Source organism: Trachemys scripta, chromosome 17, assembly GCF_013100865.1.
Source record: "Trachemys scripta elegans isolate TJP31775 chromosome 17, CAS_Tse_1.0, whole genome shotgun sequence".
Classification (NCBI taxonomy): domain Eukaryota; kingdom Metazoa; phylum Chordata; order Testudines; family Emydidae; genus Trachemys; species Trachemys scripta.
In genome coordinates this window covers 2,250,433-2,273,780 of record NC_048314.1, presented here as the reverse complement: position 1 = coordinate 2,273,780, position 23,348 = coordinate 2,250,433, and the positions used below count along the sequence as shown (strand labels likewise).

General features: G+C 47.1%; 1 protein-coding gene across 15 annotated transcripts in view; it reads left to right on the top strand.

Moving 5' to 3' along the window:
* GRIN1 (glutamate ionotropic receptor NMDA type subunit 1) overlaps positions 1-23,348 on the top strand; it is a 68,638-nt gene that overhangs the window by 21,924 nt on the left and 23,366 nt on the right. For 11 of the 15 annotated variants that reach the window (XR_004648488.1, XR_004648486.1, XR_004648484.1 and 8 more), the window contains exons 4-12: positions 4,334-4,396; positions 5,129-5,229; positions 15,024-15,145; positions 18,545-18,719; positions 20,041-20,185; positions 20,279-20,362; positions 21,529-21,664; positions 22,552-22,679; positions 22,883-23,047. Coding sequence is in view for 10 of the 15 variants with exons in the window: in XM_034793706.1 (XP_034649597.1) it covers positions 4,334-4,396; positions 5,129-5,229; positions 15,024-15,145; positions 18,545-18,719; positions 20,041-20,185; positions 20,279-20,362; positions 21,529-21,664; positions 22,552-22,679; positions 22,883-23,047 (1,119 nt within the window). In the remaining 5 variants the exon portion in view is untranslated. The remainder of the gene's footprint in view (positions 1-4,333; positions 4,397-5,128; positions 5,230-15,023; positions 15,146-18,544; positions 18,720-20,040; positions 20,186-20,278; positions 20,363-21,528; positions 21,665-22,551; positions 22,680-22,882; positions 23,048-23,348) is intronic. The other 4 variants (XR_004648487.1, XR_004648485.1, XM_034793711.1 and 1 more) reach the window with 1 other exon arrangement.

Sequence of the window (23,348 nt, the reverse complement as noted above, 5' to 3'; positions counted from 1 at the left end):
CTGCTTACTCTGTTCTTGGTGAGTAGCGCTGACTCAGACTCTGACTTGGGATGGCATTTTATCTCAGACCTCCTCCACTGGGTCCAACCCACCCTCCTTATTATGTTCCTGCCCTCCAGTACTGACGGCTTTGGAAGGGTCACTGCCACCCTTATTCTGAGTCAATATGTTCGTGTCCCTAGACTCACCCTACAACTTCCATGTCCACAACCTGTACTATTCTCTCTCAGTTCCCCCACTCCCTGCTGTTTCCTGCACGGTCCTTTGGATCAGCAAAAGAACATGACACTCACTCACGGCCATATTCTGGTACTTTGTGTCCTCTTAGGCCCCAGGGGTACTGCTCCAGTTCTGTGTCATCACTTGTGAAGGAGAGCCACTGAGAGCGTGGGGTGGGCGTGGGAGTCTATGTGGTGGCCTGCACTGTGTTCGAGCTGAATACATGACATCCCTTGCTGCTATAGACGCCCTCCTCTAGATGCTGGGACCAGTCTCCTGGATGATAGGTCTCCTTCTCCTTTGCCTCTTCTTTGGCAACTGCCAGGCCATATCGTTCCCTTGTCCTTTGCTGTGGACTAGACATGAGCTGGCAAGGTTTCCATTGATCCAACCAGCTGCTGTGATATGTGGGTCACTCTAGAAGCTGGCTGATAGATTCCAAGGCCAGAATGGACTCTTGTGATTATCTAGACTGACCTCCTGCATAAACTAGGCGATATGTAGGGTTTCTTCACCTCTTCCCCAGTCTCTTCTGGTTCTGATTGCCCCTTTGATCACAGAGGGTTTGATCCCTGGGCATTTAATGCACCTGAACCTTTGTCCATTTCCTTCCTTTCTGTGACCTCAGCCCTGCCCTAGTCCTTTCCCCAACCATATGGTCAGACTGAACATTGATCTGGCACAGAACAGTGAATGAGCAGAAAGGAGAGGCTGGGTATTCATGGTGATTGATCATTGTAAAATTCCTTATCTCTAACTCCACCTTCCCTTGTTCTTGGGGACTGACACCGTTGGTGGTAGGAATAGGATTTCCTGTTACATCTTACCTGACAGCCTCAGAGAGTCCGGTCAGGCTCTGGGCGTTACCCAAACACTGTTTTGGTGGTTTAATAATTTTAACACGGGCATTTCTGCCCAGCATTCCTATCCAGTGCTGAATTATCTGTGAACAGCTGGATTTCCGGTTTGGTTCAAGCCCATCTCCAGGGACTGTCAGCCTGACTGGGCTGCTGTCTGTCAGGCTGAGGAGCTCTGCCTTCCGCAAGCAGCCTAAGCCATTTCAATTAACACTTGAACACTAGCCAGTGTTTATTAGAAATTGTTCAAGATGGCAGTAAAGGCCCCAAAGTACATTTGCGTTGCTAAGTGACTCTGTGCTGACTGCGTCCCGGCCTTGCTGTGCGTCTGTTCTGCGAGTGTGCCAGCAAACCAGAGCCCTGGGCAAACCACAGCTCCTAAGCAAATGGAGACTCGTTGTGGAAAGTGCATTTTTAATTTCTGAGCATGAGTCTTCGCCTCAAATGCCTGATCCTAAGAGATACACTCACCCAATCAGGAAACAGACATGGGACCTACAACCCAGGTGTCCCAGCCAAACGTTTTAAATTTCAAATATCAAATACATGCTGTAGACTCGGGACTGTACAGACGTTATTTAATTACGGTAGTTAATTAAAGACCATGACAATCAGCTCGTGGACAATGCACAAAGAGGTGCAATCTGCTCATTTGGAATGAGTTGTGTAGCTTTGCTGTTCTGTGGGGAGCCCAGCAAGACCCCTTGGGAACCAGGGCAGCTAAGGAGATAACTGAGAGAAATTAGGGAAGGGAAAGACGGGGGTTGCAGGCTTGTCACAGCATTTTTTATCAAAAATCACCGAAGAGTCACAGTAAATTTGGTAAAAGTCAAGGCTTTAGAGGGAAATGGTGTGTAATGTCATCAGAATTCCATTTAAAGTGGGGGGACCATATAGGAGGGTCCGGTCCTGCCCCCCTGGGGAGTGAGAGGAGCTGGGGGTGGGTAGCAGAGGGACCCTGCCCTGCACTCACCTGCAGTGGTGGCTCCTGTTCCTTGGGGCTTGCCTGGCTCCCCTCCTGCCATCCCCCCAGCATGCAGACATGACCCTCCCCCCACGATGCCTCCTTCCTGGCCCCGACGCTAATGAATCACCTGCCCTACACTGGGATGGGTTGAAAAAGTGGTTGGGCCATGGCCTGTGTGAAACCCGCCTCCCTCCCCAGCTGTACAACCTATGAAATCACGGATACAAAGAAAAATCCTAGACACAAAGCAAAGTCACAGACAAAGTGAAAATTCACAGCGCCCATGACATTTCTGCCCCATGGCAAACCTGTAGCTCTAGGAATGTCTCATTAGGTCCCATCTTGTCTAGCGCCGGTAGGCCCAGGATAGAATCGTTCCCTACTCTTCCACTTCTAGGACGTCACCGCTATGCAGGTGCACAAGGTCATTCAAGACTGGAAAATAAAAGAAATAGGAAACACAGGAAGCTCGAGTGCACTGCTGAATAGCTGCTGCCCGAGTGAGAGGACCAACACATCTGGAAGGGAGTGAATATTTCATTGACACTGCTTGTCTCTGTGGTAATGGTGCCCTGTCTCCCTGTGCCAAGTGATATGATGAGACACTGAGAAGATGCACTGGAAATTCCTACCATGGACACCAGTAGAAGGAGCCTGAAACGACGACAGAATTGGGCTCAGAGTATATTTTATTTCCTCAGATTCTTTTCTACAATAGATGCAGTTACGGTCTAACATTCTAGATTCTTGCCTGATTTATTTGGAGGAAAGAACAGGGAGGAGAAAGGCAGTGGAAGGGCCCATCCTTTCACTGTATAGCGCCTGCAAGCATTGTACAGGCAGGAGAAATAGCAACAAGTCTTTAAAAGAAGCATCTCTGAGAGCAGAGAGAGGGAGACAATCAATGCAGTTTGCAAATCAAGATGCAGCGATGAAAACAGATGCATGTTTAAGGAATAACTTGGGGGGAAATGCGTTACTTCTTCACTTTTTGGTAGACGGACGGCAGATCCCCATCAGGGATTTGGTTCTACAAGAGACTATGCTGGAAAATTTGGAAGAAGATTTTGAACCCCCCAAAGTCCAGAAGTGTTCAGATCTAGAGGGGATGGGTTAAATCCATCTCTAGCTTTAATACAACTCTGTCTTGATCCTGCATGCAGTAGCAGTTGTAATGTTTACCAGCACGAGCACTGGCTTCCCCAGGTCTTATGCACTCTGCTCTGTACGAAGCTGTTGCAGGAACCAGCCTTCTGGGTTGTGTGTCCTTTTGCAGGTAATCTGTAGGGAAGGCAAGTCCCATGCCACTGGCTGCTTTGAGACTGAGCATTCTGAAGCTGAGAATGGGAAGTGGGTCAATGCTCTAACTGAAAATGAGGGAGGGATGAACTCTTCTCCCCAGCTTACGGTTCAGGGCTTTTATCCACAGTGCCTATCCTGCACCTGATCACACCTAGCGTTCCCGCTGAGGTCAGGGAGAGCTCCCCAGGTGTGCGTGGCAATAGTAATCCACAGTGCGGGCAGAGAGAACCATTTTCTACTAGATCTGGATTTTCCAAGGGCAGGTGCCCATTTTGTAATTGGATTCCCAAAGTGTGTTTTGGTGACCTGCCCTCCTGCCTTCCCCCGGGCAGCAGGTAAAGGCTAGCATGTTATCCCATGATCACCATTGCTTCCACATTGTCACGCTTTGATCCAGAACAGAGTAGAGCAAGTGTTTCTCTCTCTTTTGGGTGAGAGCAAAGTTCCACAAAGCTCTCCAATCTCTCAGCAGACGTGAAGTCCAGACAGACATTTCACTTTCAATACTCACTCAGGGTGAACACGACTGTAATAAAATAATAATAATAAAAGTTCATCATCATAATGCCTTGCATGTAGCTAGCACTTTTCCATACAGAACATTTTGTCCTTTTGGTCTTCCACAATAATTTTATGGAATTACAGCAGCCTAAGCCCTTATAGACACGTAAATTGTCTCTGAATTTAAGATATGCATTTCATGCTGAAAAAAATCCCTTCTCCTACATGGGAACATACAACTGCATTGCACCAGCCAGGAGGTTCAGGCTTGTTTTAATCAATGTGGCTTTTCAACTCAAGATTTTCACAAGAGCCCAGACACGCTCTCCTATTAGTAATGGTTTTTGCGAGCTCCAGCGTTATAGAGGCCCTTTAGCAAACAGTGGAGGAGGAGGTGGATGTTGGATTGCTTTACTACACGTCATTTTCAACTGTTTATAATATTCTTCTGTGTCTACATATTTTCTCTGTGCACATTATTCATCAGAGTAAAAAAAGGAACTATGAAAACCTCGACCAACTTTCCTATGACAACAAGCGAGGACCCAAGGTATATTTGCATGGAAATGCACGCCGCCCACCAATCTAACTAGCAAATGACAAATAGCCACAGCCACCAAAAAAATAAAAAAATAAAAAAAAATAAAAGAAAGAAAGAAAGAAAAAAGATCCATGACTATGTTTCTTGGTAGCACGTTTTTATGTTGACATAGTTTTGGTTTGAACTTGAGAATGGAAATCTAGCCAGCTGACCCCAGAAGGATTACTTTTGGAGACATGCATGTGAACCAGTAATTAACTTGCAAGTTTTTCTTTTTGAAAACTGAACTGACCCCCTTTCCTCCCCAAAGGAAATGGTCCCTTGGTGTAAGATGCTCACTTTTACTCCCAAAGGTTAACCCTGTGCAATATTTTTTTTTATTTCCCGTGTTTTTGAAAAACAACACTCGTTTGAGTTTTCAATTGCATTTCAAAAGCCTTTTTCTCTTTCCTGTACAATGCACGCCTCTTTTTGGGTCTTGATTGACTTCAGTTTGCATGCACAGTGCAAAACCCCCCCCAAAAAGCAAACAAACAAAAAAACCTAAAACAGAAAAGAAAGAAAGAAAAGCAAAGAAAGAAAAGAAAAGAAAAAAGAAAAAGAAAAAACCTAGTTACCCTCCATATCTAGCCGAGCTGTATACAGTTTAATGAATTCTCTTGAACCTTTTCTAGATAGAATGGCTCTCACCAGCAAGCATTAGGCCGCTGCACTAACCGGCTTTGCTCACACTAATCACAGGCTGAGAAAGTTCTTCAGTTTGACCCTGGAACCAAAAACGTGACTTCGCTGCTGCTTGAGGCGAAGGAGCTGGAGGCTCGGGTTATCATCCTTTCTGCAAGGTAAGGAAATGAGCGTCTGATTTTCCTGTCTGTCTTCTGCTTCAGCCCTTCCCAGATGGGCACATATGTTCCACCGCTGTGCTGCTACATTCCCATTGAAACCAGGGATATGTCAGAGGACACCTGGTCCTTCAAGATAAGTCTGCAAGAAGTAGCCCATGGATTTGGCAGTAACAAGATGGTTAAGTATGAGAGAAAATCCAGATAGACCCCTCCATTGCATACAGATCTAAAGCATCTTTCATGTGCTGCTGTGGTTCTCTCATTGGGAGAGGTGGTCTGTATTATTCTGGGGCATGGTAAAAGTGAATTCCACTGTGTTGTAGAAATATAGTGTTGTTGATAATAACAGTAATAGTCATAAGAACATAAGAACGGCCATGCTGGATCAGACCAAAGGTCCAAGACAGTATCCGGTCTTCCAACAGTGGCCAATGCTAGGTGCCCCAGAAGGAGTGAACAGAACAGGTAATCATCAAGTGATCCATCCCCTGTCGCCCATTCCCAGCTTCTGGCAAACAGAGACTAGAGACACCATCCCTGCCCATCCTGGCTAATAGCCATTGATGGATCTATCCTCCATTAACATATCTAGTTCTTTTTTGAACCCTGTTATAGTCTTGGCCTTCACAATATCCTCTGACAAGGAGTTCCACAGGTTGACTGTGCGTTGTGTGAAAAAATACTTCCTTTTGTTTGTTTTAAACCTGCTGCCTATTAATTTCATTTGGTGACCCCTAGCTCTTGTGTTATGAGAAGGAGTAAATAACACTTCCTTATTTACTTTCTCCACACCAGTCATGATTTTATAGACCTCTATCATATCCCCCTTAGCTGTCTCTTTTCCAAGCTGAAAAGTCCCAGTCTTATTAATCGCTCCTCGTATGGAAGCTGTTCCATACCCCTCATCATTTTTGTTGCCCTTTACTGAACCGTTTCCAATTCCAATATATCTTTTTTGAGATGGGACGACCACATCTGCACACAGTATTCAAGATATGGGCATACCATGGATTTATATAGAGGCAATATATTATTATTATTATTGTCTTATTATCTATCCCTTTCTTAATGATTCCCAACATTCTGTTTGCTTTTTTGACTGCCACTGCACATTGAGTGGATGTTTTCAGAGAACTATTCACAATGACTCCAAGATCTCTTTCTTGAATGGTAACAGCTAATTTAGACCCCATCATTTTATATGTAGAGTTGGGATTATGTTTTCCAATGCGCATTACTTTGCATTTATCCACATTGAATTTCATCTGCCATTTTGTTGCCCAGTCACCCGGTTTTGTGAGATCCTTTTGTAGCTCTTCGCAGTCTGCCTGGGACTTAACTATCTTGAGTAGTTTTGTATCATCTACAAATAGTGATATCCTTAGACCTTCTATAGCACCCTCCATCTGAGGATCTGCAAGCATGTTAGTGACATTTATTAACGAAGCTCCCAAGCGCCCTGTGAAGTAGGGAGGTTTGATGAGCTCTGTGTGTCCAGACAGGGAACAGAGACACTGCAGTGGGAAAGTGCCACACATCAAATGGCAGAGTATAAGGCAGTCATGGCTACCTTGTAGGTCTAGGAGATTCATCCCAGCCTTAGCAGAAAGTGCTTGTGGCCTCTAGGGAATATGAGGAATTGTCTGACAGGGATTTGACATGACCAGTTATATGAAAGAACAGGACGGCAGCTGCCCACGAAGGAAATGGCCCTGCATTCATGGTATCTGAGGGCTTGTATTGCTCATGCCGGTGATGAGAGACAGAGAGACACCTTGTTCTCCTTGACCTTCACCCACTCGCCAGTGCTCAGCTCTCCCTTCTGCTACCTGCCCCAACTCCCAGGATTTTCCTTCTCAAAGGCCTCGTGCCCTGGCACCTCCTCTTACTCCCACTTTTCTTTATCTATAATTGCTGTGGTTGGTTTCCCTGTCCCCATCTGGACACATGCATTTCCCCGCTTCTCTCAGCTCCACCTGCCAATACTGAAGTTAGTCTCATCTGCTGACAGTGAAACATACACTGAGAAGGAAACAGGAAAGTCTCAGCCAAGGGTTTGGTCCCATCCCGTGGCTCCGGATATGAGGCCCAGTTTTCCTAGAGGCATCTTCACCATTGTCTGCAAAGCAGCCTCTCTGATCACCTTTCCCTAAGTGCACGGGGAGATGCGAGCTGAGCCGAGGACAGCACCTTGTGGACCAGGGAGCAGGCAGTGCCCCAGCTTGGCACATTCACTAGAGACCTCTGTCATGTACCATATGTGGACTGGTTACAGAGCTTCCACCCCAGAGAAAGATGCGTGAGATTTGTACCTTTAATATGTGTCAGTGCCCTGCCAGTGATGGCTGCTCTCAGCATGGATAAGGTAAGTTATACATGGTGCCACCTAGTGGCTGAACAGTATAAGAACAGTTTAACATTCCATTCCATTTGCTATTTTACTCTTCTACCATTACATAATTATGCTATCTTTGAAAGTTCAGTACAGATCATGGTGTTAAGTGTATTTGAATCAGACTGGTTTTCTTATTACATGACAGGAACACATAACAGCTTGGTCATCTGTGTGTACATTAGTTGAAATGACTTTCTCTGGTTGGTTTGGAGTCTCTGAATATTCTTCTTGTTGTTCTGCATCCGCCATCTGTAAAGTTTGCTGTTGAAGTAAAGTATTGACTGTTCTTTCTGAGGAACAAACCATAGAGGTTGACAGTTTCTGTTGAACTCTCAACTGTCATTCTCAGTCACATATGATCTGGGCAATGAATTCTTTTTCTTTACGACAGCTGGAGTTCTCCATTCTTTTTCTCCATTTAGTTTGACACAAAAGTGGTCACTAGTTCTAGGCCCAGCAGTTCTCTAACTGAGTGGTGTCTCTTATCAAAATATTCATAAGCTCTTTTTGCCTTTGTAGCTGATTTGGCTACTCTCTTCATGTCTGGCCACTTTGGAGATAGGTTCTTTTCCAAAGTCAGAACAGTAGTTCTGAGCTGCCTTCCCACTAGGAGTTGTGCTGGACTATATCTAGCAGATATTACCAGTGTTGATCTGTAACTCAGAAGAGCAAGGAATGGATCTTTCTGCTATAGGATTTTCATGGCTGTCTTTACAGCTCTCTCAGCCTTTCCATTTGCTTGTGGGTAATGTGGGTTGCTAGTAATATGACCAAAATCAGATTTCATTTGGAATTACTTTAATTCTGCTTCAGTGAACTGTGGTTCATTGTCCATCACTAGTTGTTCTGTAGTACCGAAATAGTTCTTGATTGTCTGTACTATAAGTTAATTCCCTGATTGCTTTGATGCTGCAAACAACTGCAAAATATCCATATTTCATGCATTTTTTACATCTTGCACCTTTGGCTGGCCCTACATCTCTTGGGCTATGAATTTTTCCATATCTTGTGCATTGAGTCTGAAATACCTTGTAGTTAGCCTGGAATTTGTCCTTCTTAGCCTCAGGGAATCTTCTGATAATTACTTTTAGCACTCATGATGCTCCGTTTACAGCTTCTAAGCTAGTTTCTTCTTTTTCAAGTTTGGCAAGTTGCTCTTGGTTTTTCTGTTTCACCAGCTCAGACTGCTTTGCTATTTAAATAGCTGTGTGTATGGTTAGGTCTGTTTTTAAATAGTAACTGCTGTGGAAGATTTTTATCTGCAAGCTCTAAGACTAATCTGTCTCTGATATTTGCATACTTTACAGTCTCAAAATCAAAGTTTTATGTCAATGCATGTAAAGCTCTGATAAAACATCTGACAGATTCTCCTGGTTGTTGAATTCTCTGGTGAAATCATGCCTTTCATAAATCACATTTTTCTGAGGTTTAAAATGTGCATCAAACATAGCCATAGCCCTTTCACAGTCATTTTTGTGACCGTCTCCTATAAAGGTAAAAGATTCAGAGATATGCTGTGTTTGCTTCCCCATAGCATACATTAAAGAGGATACCTGAAAGTCACCAATTTCCTTGTGGAGTTTGGTTGCAGTGTGAAATCTTGCAAAATACTGCTTCTAATCTGTCCATTTTTAAAGTATGTCAAATATGAAGCTCTCTGGGGCATTGAAGAGTTAGTGCCTTGTTGATTAGATCCTGCGACATTTGTTGCTTTTTGTTTACTTCTGTTTGCAACATTTGTTCCTGGTTCCCTTCTGTTTCTGTTTTCCTCTGGCACCAGTTCAACTGCCTTCACTTCTGACACCATGTCATGTACTAGATATGGACTGGTTTCAGAGCTTCCACCTCAAAGAGAGATACATGAAATGTGTACCTGTTACAATACTTAAATGCATTGCCAGCAATGCCTATGCTCAGCATAGATAAGGCATATTTCACATGTTGTCACCTAGTGGCTAAACATTATAGTATGTTTAATATTCCACTTGAAACTTCTCTGAGCTATGTGAAAGGGACACTACCCTCCCTAGAGTGTCTCTCTCTCCTGCCTTTAGTACTGTCCACCACTCTCTTCCCTGCCCCTATGCTCTTGTGGTTCTTCATTGCCTTTGGTGGCTTTTCATTTCCCTTCTGCCTCTTGTCTGTTTGGTGCCATTCAGAGTCCTCTCCTCAGAGACTCATAGACTGTAAGCCCAGAAGGAACATCATGATAATCTAGTCTGAGCTCCTACACATTGCAGGCCACAGAACCTCACCCATCCATAACCATAACCCCTAACCTCTGGCTGAGTCACTGAAGTCCTCAAATCATGATTTAAAGACTTGAAGTTACAGAGAATCCACCATTTACACTAGTTTAAAATTGAAAGTGACCCATGCCCCATGCTGCAGAGGAAGGCAAAAAATCTCCTGGGTCTTTGCCAATCTGACCGTGGGGGAAATTCCTTCCTGACCCCAAATATGGTGGACAGTTGGACCCTGAGCATTTTGGCAAGACCCAACAGCCAGACATCTGGGGAAGAATTCTCTGTAGTAACTCAGAGCCTTTCCAATCTAGTGTCCCATCACTGGCTGTTGGAGATATTTGCTACTAGCAGTTGCAGACGGGCTACATGCCATTGTAGGCAGTCTCATCATACCGTCCCCTCCATAAACATGTCAAACTCAGTCTTGAAACCAGTTAGGTTTTTTTTGCCTCCACAACTCCCCTTGGAAGGCTGTTCCAGAACTTCACTCCTCTGACGGTTAGAAACCATCATCTAATTTCAATCCTTAACTTATTGATGGCCAGTTTATATCCATTTGTTCTTGTATCAGCATTGGCCCTTAACTTAAATAATTCTTCCTCCTCCCTGATATTTATCCCTCTGATGTATTTATAGAGAGCAATCATATCTCCCCTCAGCCGTCATTTGGTTAGGCTAAACAAGTCAAGCTCTTTGAGTCTTTTCTCATTAATTAGGTTATCCATTCCTCTGATCATCCTAGTAGCCCTTCTCTGTACCTGTTCCAGTTTGAATTAATCTTTCTTAAACACAGGAGACCAGAATTGCACACACTATTCCAGATGAGCTCTCATCAGTGCCTTGTATAATGGTACTAACGCTTCCCTATCTCCATGGAAATACCTCGCCTGATGCATCTTAGGACTGCACTAGCCTTTTTCATGGTTACATCACATTGGTGGTTCATAATCATCCTGTGATCAACCAATACACCCAGCCTTTCTCCTCCTCTGTTGCTTCTACCTGGTAAGTCCCCAGTTTATAGCAAAAATTCTTGTTGTTAGTTCCTAAGTGCATGACCTTGCACTTTGCATTATTAAATTTCATCCCATTTCTATTACTTCAGTTTTCAAGCTTTACCAGCTCTTCTTATATGATATTCTGGCCCTCCTCCATATTGTCAACACCTCTTAACTTCATGTCATCTGCAAATTTTATTAGCACACTCCCACTTTTTGTGCCAAGGTCATTAATAAAAATAAATAAGACTGGTCCTAAGACCAATCCCTGAGGACAGTTCAGTCAGTATGACCCATTGTAGACTCCCCTTTAACCTGTTCCTTACCCACCTTTCAATTCCCATATTGATTCCCATCTTTTCCATTTTAACTAATAATTTCCGATGTGAAACTGTATCAGATGTCTTACTGAAATCCAGGTAGATTAGATCAACTGCCTTTCTTTTGTCTAAAATCAGTTATCTTCTCAAATTGGTCTCTCATGATCTACCTTCCATAAAACCATGTTGTATTTTATCCCAATTACCGTTTACCTCTGTCCTTAACTACTTTCTCTTTCAAAATTTGTTCTCAGACCTTCCATACAATTGAGGTCAAACTAACAGGTCTGTAATGTCCCAGATCACTTTTTCTCCTCTTTTAAAAATAGGTAGTATATTAGCAATTCTCCAGTCACAGGGCATGACCCCTGATTTTACAGATTCATTAATAATCCTTGGTATTGGGCTTGTATCAGTTCTTTTAATATTCTTGGATGAAGATTATCCAGGCGCCCTGACTTAGTCCCATATCCTCATTTCTATTTCTCATTTCTATTAGCCACCCTGCCACTATCCCTAAGATCTTCATTATCCTTATTACAAACTGAGGCAAAAATATGTTTAGGTGTTGGGCCATACCTAGATTATCTTTAATCTCCACCCCATCCTAAGTGCCTAGCGGTTCCATTTCTTCCTTCCTTGTTTTCTTTTTATTTATATGGCTAAAGAATCTTTTACTATTGGTTTTAATTTCCTTTGCAAGGTCCAGCTCTGTTTGGCTTTTGACAGTTCTCACTTTTTCCCTACAGTTTGCGAGCTCCAAGGGGTAGATTTCCTTGCTGATCCATCCTATCTTCCGTTCCTTGTAGGCTTTCTGCTTTCTCTTAATCACCTGGTTGAGATGTTTGCTCATTCAGCTTAGTCAGCAACCCTTCGCTACTATTTTCCCCCCTTGCTTGGGCTGCAGGCTTCAGATAGTCTGATGACTTAAAGTAATTCCAAGCATCCTCCACATTCAAATCCTTGAGTTCTTCAGTCCAGTCCACTTCCCTAACTAATTCCCTTAATTTTTTAAAGTTTGCCCTTTTGAAATCAAGGACCCTAGTTGCAGATCTATTTTTGTTTATCCTTCCATTTAGTTTAAACTGAATTAGCTCATGATCACTTGAACCAAGGTTGCCCTCTAGAGACAGTTCTTCTGTGAGGTCCTTGCTACTCACCAATACCAAATTTAAAATGGCATCACCTCTTGTAGGTTCCGCAACTATTTGGTGAAGAAATCTGTCAGCTATCACATCCAGGAAAATCTGGGCCCTACTATTATTAGTAGCACTTGTCCTCCAATCCATATCTGGGAAATTAAAATCTCCTATAATTCCTGGTAGTATTTAGTTCATTAAAAACATTAAACAGGTCTCTATCCGTATCCAAATCGGATCCTGAGGATCTGTAGCATAACCCAAGCACTATCCCAGGGGAGCCTCTGGTAACTTTCTTCCTCAGAGTTATTTTGACCCAAACAGACTCTGTTTTATCCAGACCATCACTTCTAGTCAACCTCATCATTAATATACAATTCTACTCCCCCATCTTTACCTTCATTTCCTGAACTGCACATACCCTTCCAAACCTGAATTCCACTCATGACTGCTATTCCACCATGTTTCTGTTATCACTATAATATCTGGTTTCACTTCCTGCACCAATAGTTCTAGGTCCTCCATTTTGTTACCCAGGCTCCTTGCATTGGTGTACAGATATCTGAGTTGTTTCTGCTTGGCTTGGCCCAGATTCCTCACCCAATTAGCTACAGTCATTCTATGGCCAGTATCGCCTACCTGACTGTTAGCTTCATTGGTATCAGCACCATCTTTCCTCTAAATGTTCATTCTCCTACCCACTGCTGTTCCTTTCTCCATTGCTGTATCCTTTCTTACTTGATTTTCCTCACAGTCAATATGAGAATCGGGTGTGAAGATTACATGAGCATCTCCCAGCTGTCTCCCCCAAGTTCCTATTTAAAGCTCTTTTAATCAGTTGTGCAAACCTCCATCCCAGAATCTATTTCCCTCCCTACTCAAGTGGAGTCCATCCCTCTAGAACAGTCCTCTATCCATGAACGCCTCCCAGCAGTCAAACATCCCAACTCCCTCCTCATAGCACCATTACCTGAGCCATCTGTTGACCACCATAATCTTGTCTCACCTTCATTCTCCTCCTCTAGGGACAAGTAGGATGCCACTGAAGAGCACATGAGTATCTATTTCCAGCAAGAATCTAGCAGTATCATTTGTTCCCACACAAAGGATAATCAGTGGATTCTTTCACACGATCCCAGCCTATGCATTGTTGATAAGCACTGACACTGAATTAGGGCCTAATTGTCATTTACAATAATACCAATGTGCACTGCTCTGGCAGCATTACATGGCCCTAAAGTGCGGGTGGTTGTAACTGACATCCATCGTGAGGCCCCATCACAGTACCCTAGCCGTGGAAAGGGGCCTTTGTGGAAACCCGAATCGGGCCCGTTGGTAGCACTTCACATTTCTTAAAGCCCGTTGCAGACACTGCGCCCAAACCTGCCAGGTGCTGAACGTGCCACGTGCCCTCAGTCCCTAGGAACTCCAGTGGAGATGAGGGCTCCCAGCTGTTGTGAGAACATGCTCAGCACTTCGCAAGATCAGGGCCAGGAAGTCATCCACCCCATTCAGAGAGGGGGAAACAGGCACAGACAGGTCCAGGCAACATTTTGACTCCTGCTTGGGCCCCATGGCTTTTGGGACACTGCCGCTGGAATATGTTGTGTCTGGGAATTAACCCAGCCTGTCAGCCAATCGCCATCGCTTGCTGCTGTGATGACGTCCTTCCTAGGGGTAAGGCTTTGCAGGCAGTGCAGTGCAGTGCGGGCAGTAATGGCAGAATGGCACTTATGCTGGGAGCTCTCCGAGGCAGGGACAGTCTTTTCACTCTGTGTCTGTCCGGTGCCTACCACAATGGGGTCTGTGCCCATGACCAGGGCATGGTGCGATGACAGTGATGATGGATGATGAACTGGCAGTGCCCATGAATGCCGGTCTGGGTTCTGTAGGGAAATCACTTCCCTCTTCTGGGTCTGGTGTTGGGTGGGTGAGTAGTGGATGAAGCTCTTTCCCATATTAATGACCAGTAAATTCTGCCTTTCCCCAAAGAGATTCTAGTCTCAATGTAGCTCCTTCCTGCTGTGATTTCAGCCAGGGAGAGTGAGGGGGGGAGAAAACACACTGAGCACAAGTCCTCCCATTCACAGCCAAAGTCAAAGCCACGCACTCAGGGATGCCTCACCCCACACGTCTGTACCCTGGATAGTCCTGTTTTAGACACATAGGCACCGCATGGCGCCCTGCCCATGCCCACTGGAAAACCCAAAGAACATTCTCTCTAGAGGCAGAGGTAGACGGCAGGGACTGGGTGTGTCTTCTTGGGTTTTTTATCCTTTGCAGAAAACCAGGTTCGTTCAGCCCTGGGAGTCCATCTGCTTGGGCTGATCACCCCTCACACTGTCACCGGCATTTCCAGAACAGGGTCCTGTATCTGGACCTATCTTCAATCCCTCTGTCTGCCCCCACTCAGCAAGCGCTCGTGTCACTGTGGCCTGGCTGTGACACACATTGCTGGACTGGGGGAGACTTCCCAATCACAGCTAAGCCTCTGCCTTTGGTCTCTGGCCTGCACCCTGCTCTCGTGAATCCCAGCCCCACAGGGAATTCTCTCTGCTGGGTCAGGAGGTTTTGTTCTGCCCATTCTGCCGCGGCCTGCTGGGTCTGAACCGGAGCAGGGGAAAGGGAGGCAGCTGGTACATGAGGAGCTCGAGAGAGACTCATCACTGTCATTTTCTTTTGTCTCTTTTCAGTGAGGATGACGCCGCCACAGTGTACAGATCGGCAGCCATGCTCAATATGACGGGCTCCGGATACGTGTGGCTGGTGGGGGAGAGAGAGATATCTGGCAATGCCCTGCGATACGCCCCTGACGGTACTTACCTCCACTTCTCTGTGCTCATGTTTATTGCATGTGCAGTGCAATGGGATCTTGGCCTTTAACTAGGACTCCTGGGTTCAAGAGGCGTGCCCAGAGAGGAGACATTGCTCTGAGCGCTGTCATGGTGGTCACGGAACATTCTGAGAAAACAACCAGCTCGTTACTTCCTGTTGTTAACGATGTTACCCGCTGATGCACCCCAGAACAGCAATCCCAACGCCACCAAACAAACACAAAAGAAGCAGCAGCAGCAGCAGCAAAACACACTCACACACACACACACACACACACACACAGAGGCAACATACACCAGTCATCTCAATTTCCTTCCCTTCTCTCCAACTTCCACAACTGGCCATGTCCTCTTCCCTGTCTGTTCCCCTTCACTAGGCAGTACATCTCACTGGTTAACAATGAGTTCTCCCTGTGGTAAACTTGCCACACTTTGTACCCTGAAGCTCGCAAGATCATGCCACAAGTATTGAAAACGCTTCCAGACCCTCCCCTAACATATATTCCTTGTCCAGGATAGAACGCATGGAGTCTTGCATAGATACTCTTGTTGAAACTCGCATGTTTCCTAGACACATCAGTTAGCTTCGAGGATGGCAGAGGAGTGGGATAAACCTTTTCATCAGCACAGACAACTTGGTCCTCATAGGTTGATTGAAGAGCCAATAGAACAGGGTTTCCCCAATACCTTCATGGATGTACTCCAAATATCATATAAAGCACAACTTAATGCAACAGGGAAGGGGGTATTTTGACATTCCTCCAGCATGTGAAATACATGCTTTCCCAGAGTCCCATGCAGTCTCTCCACTCTTCTATTCCTTGGGTATGGGACACAGCAGATTTATAATGTACTGTACCAATACTCATCAGAAAGACCTCAAATTCTCTGGATACAAAAGGTGTCCAATTATCTGAAAGAAAGCACTCTGGTAGACCAAACGTAATGAATAACATGGTTAGGCAAGAAATGAGCTCCTCTGAGATGCCTTGTGAAATTATGAATGCAATGGGGCAAAGTACTAATCTATAACAGTCAATAGTGTGTAGCCATGCAGTGCAACTGAGGGGCCACTGCAATTGTCTGCCATGGTCTGTCTGCAACTACCAGTTTCAAAGGTGCCGGAGGAAGAATAGTTCTAGACGTGTCTGAGGGCAGCCCTGGCCGCCGAGCATAACTCTGCAGAAGTTCCTTCATCTTTGATCATCCCCAAATGTCCTCCATGAGCCATATCCAGGATTGCTTGTCACAACACTGCAGGGACGATCACTCGGGCTTCTCTGTATAGATACATTGTGGAGCACATGTCTTCACTGGGAGCTCAGAATGAATTTTGTAGACAAGTTGTGCTAAGGACGGGTTCTGGCCAACCTCCTTATACAGCACATCTCACCTTGCACAGTTGAAGATGGCATCAGCGGTCCTCCCTGAGTCAGTGACATCCCTTTCAGTCAACAGCGTACGACGTGCTCTGCTATTTCTGCATACGAGGGTGTCAAGCCAGCAGAATTTCTCGAAAGATGATGGGCAAGTGTATCCCATCTTCCTTTGAGATGTACCAAATCAAATCACACTGCTGCAGCTGAATAACCCACCGCTGCAGCCTCCCATGCAGTAGATCAATTGCCGTATGACAGAGGCCTGGAATAGGCAAATGGTCAGTTTCAAAGGTGAAATGTCTTCTCACTACGGTAAACCTTGAAGCATATAATAGCAAACACCATTGCCAAGAACTATAGCTCGGTCTGGGGATAGTGTGCGTCTGTTGGGGTGAGAGTATGGGATGCCATCCCTCCTCGAGCAGAACTATGCCCAGGCGCTGACTGAATGCATCCGTTTGAACCACTCTGGGCTTCCATGGATCAAAATAAGCACGGGATTGGATCCGACAGGGCTTGACACAGGGTTTTAAAGTCCTGCTTTGCTTCTTTGGTCCAAACCAACTGGCCCCAGCCCTGGGTTAAATCTCCCAGTGGCTTGGCAAGGGTACTAACACTGGGCAAAGCATAGCCACCTGTGTATTAAGCTAGGCCAAGGCACGAACCTCAGCCGCTGTGATCAGCAGGTAATGGTAACGGAGCGACAGCTCGCAGCCGTTCAGTGTCGCTTCCATACCATGGGCTGGCAGAGAATGCCCTAGAAACCCTGAGCGCTGTCATGCCCTAGGAACTCAACAGCATTTTTTGCAAAACTGCACTTGGCCTCCTTCAATGTTATGTCAGGTAGTTGCAGTGAGGGTAGCACCTGGGCCAGAGTAGCATTATGCTCAGGAAGAGTTTTAGCAAAGCTGAGACTGTCCTCCTAATAGCAACATGCATCCTGGAGCTGAGCTATCGCTCTCTGAAATTCTTCAGGAGCAGAGACTAAGCCAAACGGGAATTGTTTTGCATGGGAATGGGCGACAGGGGATGGATCACTTGGTGATTCCCTGTTCTGCTCATTCCCTCTGGGGCACCTCGGAAGACAGGATACTGGGCTAGAAGGACCGTTGGTCCAACCCAGGATGACCATTCTTATAAAGCCACAGCTCGCAGAGATTTCCAAAAAGCCTTCATAGTGTCCATAAAGCATCCAAAAAGCCTGCTTCTCTGTAAAAAGGAAAAGAGAGGGTGGATTAGAAAGACAGTCCCAGGCAGGAGGAGGAACTCGGGACTCGGAACGAAATCTTGAGAGTATGTTCTTTCTCAAAGGTCATGTGTGATGTTGCAAAAGCAACCTCATATAGTGCCTGGCTGCACCCCGAGAGCATGTTGCAATAGCAGCAGTCCAGTGCATTACGCACTTTGCAGGAGGGGACTCAGCTAAAAGGACACTGCGGATGGGGAAGCTAATTCACTGGCATTAGAGTTGCTTTGTGTTGCAGTCAGTCTAATTGCAGCCCTGCGTTCAAATTGTCGCTAACCAAGCTTATTTCTCTGACTGCTTCCAGGGGAACAACAACAGCTTTAGCGGAGATCACTCCCAGATTCACTCCCCCTTGCCCAGAGCAAACACCCACTCCAGTTCAAAATGCCTCTTACGCTGGGTTTCAGCTTCAGTGCTGGGTCTTCCACATGCACTATCTACCCCTCCTGCTGCCTGCCTGCCGTCTGATTCCCCGTGTGCTCCCCATAACACATAGCGAAGGAGCAAAGTGCCTTCCGACAGACGGAAGCTGGCAATCAGGTAGCCCCAGCTAGAGCCTAACTCCTGCCCTCCTCAGCACCAAGGTTTGTAGGGAGCGGGTCCCCCATGGTCCGGAGTTCATTGGAACTCTGCCAGCTGACGGCCAGGGTCAGGGACTCCATGGCTCTTAGTCCAGTGCTGGCGAGAAGGACCTGCCGGGAGGGCCTGTCTGCCTGGGGTTCTCTGACCTGCGCCGTGCTCTCTGTTTGCTCCAGGGGTGATTGGTTTGCAGCTCATTAACGGGAAGAACGAGTCAGCTCACATCAGCGATGCTGTCGCAGTGGTAGCTCAGGCAGTGCATGACTTATTCGAGAAGGAGAATATCACGGACCCCCCGAGAGGCTGCGTTGGGAACACCAACATCTGGAAGACTGGCCCTCTTTTCAAGAGGTACCTGGGCTCCCTCCGACCCCCCAGCCCTGCACACCTTATGTTTGGTTATTTATTACCAATCGTTACTCTGGGTAGGAACTGGATTATGAATGCCCCAAATTCCCCAAATGTTTGAAGGGGCAGTGTAACCTAGTGGTTGGAGCACAGGACTAGGCGTCAGCCTCCCTGGGTTCTCATGCTAATTCTGCCGGTGAATTAATCCACTGAGGAGAGAGAGGGGAGGGGATTTGAATTGATACTTCATTTTTAAAAAATTTTTAAATCTACATGATTCCGTCACTCAGGATGGAAAGTAAATCTGTGCAGAATAATTAAGAGCAACAGCGATCACTGCAGGAAACTGGGGAATGTGCACAACCACTGCTAGTCCGATCAGCTATTTTCAGATGATCATTTTCCAAGGAATTCACTTTCCTTTTGGTGAATATGGAAAATCCATTTGCAAAGTCTGAGCAACACACTGTCCTGTCAGTTTTGCACTAATAGGGAATGAAACAAATAGAAGCATAATCTTGTTCATGGTAAAAAAAAATGCCAGCAACTTTTATTTAATTTTGTACTGGTGTACAGCACAATAGCATGTCAGCTTGAAACATCACATGGGACTAGCCCCCACTGAGGAGAGGTGAATAGAATTGGGGCAAATGGTTTTCATGTAGAAAATGTAAGAGTTTTAGAAAATTGTGCACTGTGCATGCAAAGTAGCTTTGTTCATAAGTCTGTAGATTTACCCCTGGGCTGGTCATTTGATCGGGGAGGCCCTAGGTGTGCTCTTCGGTGCTGTGGCACTTGGCAGATCTGCAGGCTGGGATCTCTGTACTGTGAAGCTGAGTTGCTCTGCGGGATGGGATCTGGGTGCCTTGGAGCTCAGTTGCTCTGCAGGATCTCATCTTGGTGAGACTCACTCGTGCTTGGGGGAAGAAGTGAATTTGTAGCCTCCCTCTCTTGCTATTCATTCAGTGCCCAGTGTCCCATGCTGGCTCACGTCATCTGGTTCGTTTCGATCTGTTGTGTCTGCTCCACTGATCACTTCACAAAGTAAAACCTGCTGAGCTCAGGGCTCCATGAGTTTGAAAACTCAGGGGTAGTTCCTGAGCTCATTGCAAGCTGCTGGGGCCTCTCTAGTCTAGGGAAAACAGATCCACAACTTTTATCTCATTGACTAAAGAAGGGTCCAATCCCCTAGCTACCAAACCTCTTCCCCAGATAGCCAGGCTGTCCTCTCCCTGAGCTCTCAGCCGCCCTGCTGCCCTGTGTTCTGGGAGGGGAGCAGATGAAGAAACTTGTACTGGGACCTAAACGGGGGTCTTCTTTGTAGAGTGTTGATGTCGTGCAAGTACACCGAGGGCGTGACCGGGAGAGTGGAGTTCAATGAAGATGGGGACAGGAAATTCGCCAATTACAGCATCATGAACCTGCAGAACCGGAAACTGGTTCAAGTTGGGGTTTACAATGGCAGCCATGTACGTATGTTCCTCCAGGGAGAGCTGTGGATGGAGGGGCAGAGCCTGCACCAGGCATCTGATGTCTCTCTCTCCTCTCGGTGACCCTCGCAGGTCCTGCCCAATGACCGGAAGATCATCTGGCCGGGGGGAGAGACAGAGAAACCTGCGGGCTATCAAATGTCAACCAAATTGAAGGTACCAGCAAATGTCTCAGCTGGGTGAGATGGAGCCACTGGTAGCTCATCTCACGTGTCTCCTGGCCTTGGGGCAGGACTGAGTCTCAGTTACACTAAAAAGCCTCTTTATGCTGCACCAGCAGCGTCAAGGGGCCGTACCGTGGGAGTGCGTGAAGTTACACGAAAGCACGTCTATGCACTGTCAAGCCCCGCCCTGGCAGAGCACAGTCAAGGGACTTGTAAATGAGGGGCAGGCCCAGACTCATTCAGGGTTGCGTTGTCTGTTTGTAAAGGGGTCCTGAGCGGGGCTCTCTGGCCCAGTTCCTAGGTCAAAGTTAAAGGGGATTCGGTTTAGCTTGAGCTGGGGTGACCTACTGGACAGAGCACTGGCCTGGGATGCAGGATTCTGGTTCTGCCACTGGCCTGTTGGGTGACCCTGAATACGTTACTTTGCCTCCTTCTATGCCTCAGTTTCCCATGTGTAAAACGGGGGTAATGCTATTAGCCTCATTTGTAAAGTGCTTTGAAATCCACGTGGGAGAAGTGCTGCGGGAGAGCTGGGTGGGGGGAGGATTATTATTATTATCATTATGCATTTGAGCCTTCCCTCTGCGCAGGGGCGGCTCTATGTATTTTGCCGCCCCAAGCACGACAGTCAGGCGGCTTTCGGTGGCGCGTCTGCGGGAGGTCCGCTGGTAACGCGGATTTGGCGGCATGCCTGCGGGAGGTCTGCCAGTCCGGCGCCTTCAGCGTACCCGCCGCCGAATTGCTGCTGAAACCGCGGGACCGGCAGACCTCCCGCAGACATGCCACCGAAGGCAGCCTGACTGCCGCCCTCACTGCGCCCCCCGCGGCTTGCCGCCCCAGGCACACGCTTGGTGCACTGGTGCCTGGAGCTGCCCCTGCCTCTGTGACCTCTGACCCCTTCAACAAACACTTCCTGCCCTAACTTTCAACGCCCATCACAGCCTGCTCTCTTGGCTGAGCCTTGCTTTAGGGAAGGTGACTCCATTATGGGTGATGGGCATTGTGGGATCCTTGCCACGAACGAGCTACACTGAGTAATCCAGACAGTTTGTGTTTTGCTTGGGCATGGTGTGTATCCCACACCCCCTGGGGGAATGAGAAGGCCCCTGGCACAGGCTCAGTCTCTGAGGCAAACGGGCATTTCTGCTTCCTCCACAGATTGTGACAATTCACCAAGAGCCCTTTGTGTACGTGAAAGCAACACAAGCTGATGGAACATGTAAGGAAGAAATTACCATCAATGGAGACCCCGTGAAAAAGGTCTTTTGCACTGGACCCAATGAGACTATCCCAGGTAACTGTTCTTCCAGTGAATAAACATGCAGCAGCAACTCACATCAAAAAGTGAGGGAGCCCAATCCTGCTCTGCGGCCTGCAGACCTTTAAAGGGAGCAGCCCCCTGGAAAATATCTGAGCCGCTGGGCAGGCCAGAGAGCACCCCACTCAGCTCCTCTCCATTGCCATGTGGGTGTTGGGAATCTCAGACACCCCGGCATAGAGAGATGCAGCCCCCATGCAGGTCTCTCCTCTCTCTGCATTCCTCTCTTCTTCTCCTTTCTTCCCTTCTCTCTGACTCTCCTCGTGCCTTTCTCTCTCTTACTCACTGACTCCTTCCTTTGTTCTCCCATGGCAGTAAATTCCAACGTGGGAAGTTACTTTGCCTTCCTAAATTCCTTGAGTTGAACACTGTGTTTTCCTTCATTTCCTATCCTGAACTGTTGAACAGTGTTGCTGTGGGCTGTTAAACATCCACTGCGTTCCACCCCAGAGGTGAATGCATTTCAGTGGCATTGACAGGTTTCCTGTACAGCCAATAGGGTATTAACCTTGCTAATTCACTGCACACATAAACCGCAAGTAAAACATGTCTGGGTGTTTCTCATGTCTGAGCACTGAGTTGCAGTGAGGTCTCATTGCTGTGACTTCTCCTGGCAAAATACATGGCAGAACATTTACTGGAACACTTGGAACTATTTCCTCACTATTCCCCGTGGTACAGGGCGGATGCTTTCCCTTTGCTGTTAGCAAACTTGTTCGTTAGCTCACTAATTCGCAGCCACGGGTCTCCCAGTCCGTCGCATGGGCTCACTAGGTTCTGCTGGGTTAGGCACCGCTGTGCTGAATTCTCTGCAATCTTTGTGGTGCTGCATAACCGTCCCGCATCCCTGCTCCCCTCTGCAGGCCGCCCCACCGTGTCGCTGTGCTGCTACGGCTTCTGCATCGACCTGCTGATCAGACTTGCAGGGGTGATGAACTTCACCTACGAAGTTCACCTGGTTGCTGATGGTAAATTTGGCACACAGGAGCGGGTGAGTTTGGACATGTCCCTTTGCCCTGTGTTGACGCAGGAGAAACGTATATGGGCAGCTGTCAGCAGCAGCTGGGGTTGCTGTGAGGAGCCTGAGCCCCGGGTCGGTGGGAGAGGTTGAATGTGCTGATGCTGCCTGTGGAGGTGTTGGCACCTCGGGGTCAGCCGCAGAGTGGGGCTGACCCTCGCTGCCGGCTCTTGCAGGTCAATAACAGCAATAAGAAGGAGTGGAACGGGATGATGGGGGAGCTCCTGAGCGGCCAGGCAGACATGATCGTGGCCCCCCTCACCATCAACAATGAGCGTGCGCAGTACATCGAATTCTCCAAGCCCTTCAAGTACCAGGGTCTCACCATCCTGGTGAAGAAGGTGAGGGCCGGTGCAGCTAGTGCCAGCAGACATGCCCCTCAGACAGGCCGAGACGGGCGGTGGGTTCCCTCCCCGCACCCAGGCAGCCGCAGCTAATGAGTGCCTCTGGACAAAACCTCCACCTCAGCCCCACGTCTCTTCCTGCCCCAGGCCTCTCATCCATCCCTGCCCCAGGCTGCTTCCTCCCCATCCAAGGCCTCCCAGGACCCTCCCCTGCTCCTGAGTCCATCCCACGTTTACTGGGCGGGCTGGAACCATGGTACACCAACCCCGCATTTCATACTGGGTCCGTGGCCCCGCG